This window comes from Bactrocera latifrons, unplaced genomic scaffold (assembly GCF_001853355.1).
Source record: "Bactrocera latifrons isolate USDA-ARS-PBARC rearing strain unplaced genomic scaffold, ASM185335v1 scaffold_196, whole genome shotgun sequence".
Lineage (NCBI taxonomy): Eukaryota > Metazoa > Arthropoda > Insecta > Diptera > Tephritidae > Bactrocera > Bactrocera latifrons.
This window is the reverse complement of record NW_017535474.1, coordinates 123554-128595: the sequence shown is the minus strand read 5'-3', so window position 1 is coordinate 128595 and position 5042 is coordinate 123554. Positions and strand designations below refer to the sequence as shown.

The 5042-nt window shown below is 37.5% G+C and overlaps 1 protein-coding gene across 1 annotated transcript in view; it reads left to right on the top strand.

The window, feature by feature from the left end:
• The window catches only part of LOC108967709 (venom carboxylesterase-6-like), a gene marked incomplete in the record, with an annotated part of 10502 nt that overhangs the window by 2058 nt on the left and 3402 nt on the right, over window positions 1-5042 (top strand). The window contains 6 exon segments of the mRNA XM_018931301.1: window positions 1-180; window positions 250-452; window positions 526-873; window positions 937-1102; window positions 1167-1302; window positions 1379-1558. Coding sequence (XP_018786846.1) covers window positions 1-180; window positions 250-452; window positions 526-873; window positions 937-1102; window positions 1167-1302; window positions 1379-1558 — 1213 coding nt within the window.

The window sequence follows — 5042 nt, the reverse complement described above, 5'->3', positions numbered from 1 at the left end:
TAAGCACTGAGACCTTAGATTGCCCCGGCAATTTCGGTTTAAAAGATCAGTCGCTGATTTTACGTTGGATACAGCAAAATATTGCCGCTTTCGGTGGCGATCCGAATAGTGTTACGATTTTCGGTACTAGTGCGGGTGGCGCTAGCGTTACATATCATTTGGTATCGAGGTTATCGGAAGGTAGTATACAAATTAGCATGCTGTTTCTGCACATCAAATACTATACAACGGAATTTTATTTAACTGCAGGACTCTTCCACAAAGCCATAGCACATTCTGGTTCATACTACAATCCCTGGGCGCAGCCAGAGCATAAAGGTACACCCGCAAAGCGTGCACGGAAGGTTGCACAGTTAGTTGGATGTAATCCTGAGGAAAATTGGCAAAAAATATTGCGCTGCTTACGCACTAAAGATGCCAGCGATGTCGTTGCTACGCTCTACGAGTTCTTTGTGAGTTTTAATCAAACTTATGCATATATGGTGTGAACAACAAAACTATGACTCTATGTGTTACTATGCTTAGGAATGGGACTTTGATCCCATGATGCCATTCCAACCTGTTGTTGAGCCTCCACATGAGRGTGCCTTCCTTACCGTCTTACCACGTGATGGTGGCATGCCACACGGCTTCTCCTTACCACTTATAATTGGTATTACCTCGGAGGAAGGACTAATCAGAACTGTGCCCTTACTTACCGTACCTGGGCTTTTGACTGATTTCAAAAACCAATTTCAAAAGATTCTACCAATTTCACTGCAATACGACCATCACAAGCCGGAAGTGCGAGATGAGATTACACAGCAAATAGAACAGTTCTACTTCAAAGAGGGACATAACTATGACAAACAGAATCATCAAAATTTAACAGACGTAAGTGCACACACAAGTGGAGAATCTTAATTAGCTCCACTATATTGTATTACATTCTAACAGCTTTACTCTGATGGCTGGTTTGTTGCTGGTATCGACGAGTACATCAAACAGCGCGTTGAAGCTCAAAACTCAAAASAGTTACCGCCCTTTTACGTATATCTCTTTGAGCATCGTAGTCCAGCCAGTTTTTCCGAACTTTTCGGTGGAGACCCTGAAGATTTCTTCGGTAAAAACCGTCTCTCAAAATATGTAGTGCCTTAAAGTAATTAGAAAAATGCTTTCTGTTCTAGGCGTCTGTCATGCCGAGGAATTGCAATACCTCTTTCCCTTGGGTCTTAGACTATTCGTAAGCTCATCCCCTAGCGAAAACGACATTGAACTACGCGAGGCCATACTGGAAATGTGGGTGAACTTCGCTAGTGAAGGGTAGGCCTGCGCCTTGAGTGGTAGACAATTATTTTTTTTTTTTCAACTTACTACATTATTTAATTAATATTCACAGAAACCCTACGCCTGCAGGCTCGAACTTAACACCCTGGGCACCCGTCACGGGCTATCCCGTTAATTATGCACGCTTGGGTCACAAGACACCCGATGAATTTACTGTGCTACAAATGGAGCGTGATATCTATGGCGATCGTACAAATTTCTGGCGACACCTCCAAGCTCACATTCCGGCAGAACAGCGGGAGAAAAAAATACGAGATGAATTGTAAAGCGGTTATACACAGTTGGGATATACTTCTCATTTTCTAGGTCCTTGTGGTGGTTTTTTTTCCATATGTCTTTATACATATTTTGTATATTACCTGCACTTTGTGCTTCCCTGGTTTTAATAAATTATATATACTAGCTTCGATGTAGTTTGCTATTTTATAAAAGCTCATCTAATTCCACTTCCTTCAAGAAGTCTCGGTATGATTTTCTTGATATTGCACCCATATACATTCATTTACCATTTTTATCCTTAAACCATTTCGGACTTCATTAGCTGAAGTGGCGATCTTTTCCCCGGCCTCAGCTCTACTATAACTTTTTATGATAGAGTTGTTGAGGAACTGCTATTTGTCATTTCCTTTTGTGTGTAATAATGTCACAGTTTTTCTACATTTCGTTTTGGTTTCATTCATCATTCATATCCTCCCTTGCTAGATTCCTTTAAACTCATTTTCAATTCAATTTTTTTATCTGTTATCCCTAGTTTTCGAATATATTTTTATGTAGTTATATTAAATTATTAATATACTACTTTTATTTTTAAGAGAAAATATCTCCCAGGATTATTATCACTTTCACTGATATCTGTGATTGTATTTCCACTGTTTTAGGCGGCTTAGAACAGACATCACAGACTAGAGGTTTGAATTTTAATATAAAAAGTGATCCTCTTCGAGGTTCCCTAATTTTTTAAAGAAAAAACAATGAAATTTCAAAGTTAATAGAGAATGTTTATTATCACTCGAAAGAACATTATTTGGCATTTATTTTTTTGAATCCGCATAGACTTTGGGCTTTACATATCAGGAAAATGTCTAGCGATGTGATATTATACGATCTTGGTGGCCAATCGACCGGCCCAAAATAATATTACTAAATATCACTCACAATACTCATTTAAGAGCAGTAAACTAATTAGATTCATGTATTTTTATTATACTATGTAATCATACCTGTACCCAAAAAATAAGGTGACATTGTATTTATTTTGAAAATTCTTTATTTATTTTTCCAAATCAATTTCATCCCCTTCAAAGTAATCCCCACTAGACGTAGTACATTATGCCAACGGATTTTTCAATTTTCGAAACATTGGTTGTAGTCACTTTCCGGGATGGCCTTCAGTTCCGTCTTCGCTCCGGCTTGAATATCGTATAAAAACGGTGTCCCCGGAGCGGTCTTTTGAGCTTGGTGAACAGCCAGGTGAATACGGTGGTTGCGGAACGATATGGGTTGAGTTGTTTTCGAAATGATCATTTAATGCAAATTCTTTGCTCAACAAATTTCGACATCGCAAAAAACGAAAATATCACTTTTAGCAGCTCACAAAACGACACGTGTCTCCAACACTAATGAATATTTTGACATGAAATTTGACATAAATGTGACAGACAGTACTACCAACCTACGAAAACAATAATTCTCCAAATCCTTCGACGCGCGCAGTTTAAATTCAAATTCAGTATAACCCCACAATATATATATTGCACATATTAATATATAGATACATCCATTATCGTAACGAGATTAACACCTGACATGTAACACAGTTGTATTTATTCTATTTTATAGCTTAAGCTTAATTGAATTATTATATTTACTCACATACTTTAATAAATTACGTTTTATTGCGATTGGTAATAAGACCCTTTAAGAAAGAGTACTGCGATGGTTTAATTTTAGCTCCAAGTTTATACATGCGAAGAGAGGTTATTATAGCTCAAAACTTGAGTTTTGCTTTTTCGCTTTTTGTCTGTTAGGCGGCTTCAATGTCATTTTCATAAATCCACGTCTTGTCAGCAGTAATGATGGGTTTGATGAATGTGGGATCCTTAGTTACGTTCTCAAGCATCTATGATTTCAAACGACCTCTAATCGTAGTCGTATATGCAAAACATTCAGAACATTTGGTGAGACTCTAGCACTGACATGTTTCATAACCAAGAGGTTAACAAAATGCGATCCGCAAGAAATATTGTCTTCTTTAATCTCTTTGATTGTAACACGATGATTTTCAAACACTTTTTCAATGTTTTAGTCATTAACAGAGTTAGATAAACGACTCTCATGACGCAAGCTCACGATTTCACACGAACATAAAAAGGACTGTTAAGTTAAGTTGTGGACTGCTATATGTAGTCCTTTGCGTACCCATAGAATATAAGAACTCCTGTGTTCGAATTTATAAATTAACAAAACTCTTGGTAGCCAATACAAATTTGTATGGCATTTAAATTCCACTCCCGCCACTTCGGTGGTATGTCTGAAGGTATGCGCTCCCAAGTGCTTAAGTCTTGACCTCCCAAACGCTAGTTAGAAAAAGGAAGTGTTGAGTGGTTTCCAATTTATCTTCTTTCATACTGCTAATGGCATGTGTTAAGATTTCCAACCATACAGTATGAACGCCACTCGGGCAATGTTTTGTTAAAGTCCCATAACAACCTTACTTAGGGCAAAAGATATCACTAGATCTCCTGCGATCGTTATTGAACTAAAAGGCTTTTGCGACCGCTTCCGCGAAGCCCAGCGTTCTCTCAAGTAGGGATAATATTTACCTGTCACTTATCAATGATTATGCCTAATTTCCAGCGAATCAGTGTTGTAAACCTAAATTAACATTTTTCACACCAAATTCTGAGCAAACAGACACCAAAAAGTATCTTTTCATCTCTGTCATTTACTAGTCAAACGATCAAACAGAGAACAAATAAACTTTTTTATTAACCAAATGCCAAAATTGAGTAACTACTGTCAAAATTATTCACTTAATTCATTATCAAGGTCATTGGATCCTCCTTTTTGGATTTGTAGTGTAATTAAATATAATAATAATAATCGTTGTCAGACACAGTTTTACTTAAAACAGAATTCTCAAATTACAATCATGTTTGCTCACCATCCTCAGGTAAGTAACACAATGCACTGAGAAGAGTATTCAATCATAAGTGATTAAGTAAGTTTGAATCTATAATTTTGTATGATGAAATACCCTGCAGTGAAGCGTGCCGTGTAAGGTGAGGCTAACAATATTCTACAACAAGAAATGTAATTCAATTCAGACTACTATGCATTCCTTTTTCATTACAACGAAACTAGTAGAAAGAGTAATACAAAATTGTACAGTTAGAACCGGTTACTGAGTACACGGCTCAATGAGTGTCTACTTCATACTGCTCTCAGCTGTGATAACGATAGCGGACTACGGAGGGCGAATTTGGCAAACAGCACGCTTATCTTAAAAGCCTTTCAAGAGCCCCAACAAGTGTCAGTCGTTACCCGACCACCAACGTGTTAGAAACGTTTGATTCAGTGTGTGACTATAAAATAAAATGGCTTTGAAATACTCAGTGTTTGCTATACTTTTTCTGCTCGCTTTGAGTGAGTTATACGTATTGATCGCAGCGCGTACATCGGAGAAGTTAAAAGTCCGTTTACCGCATGGCGGTGTG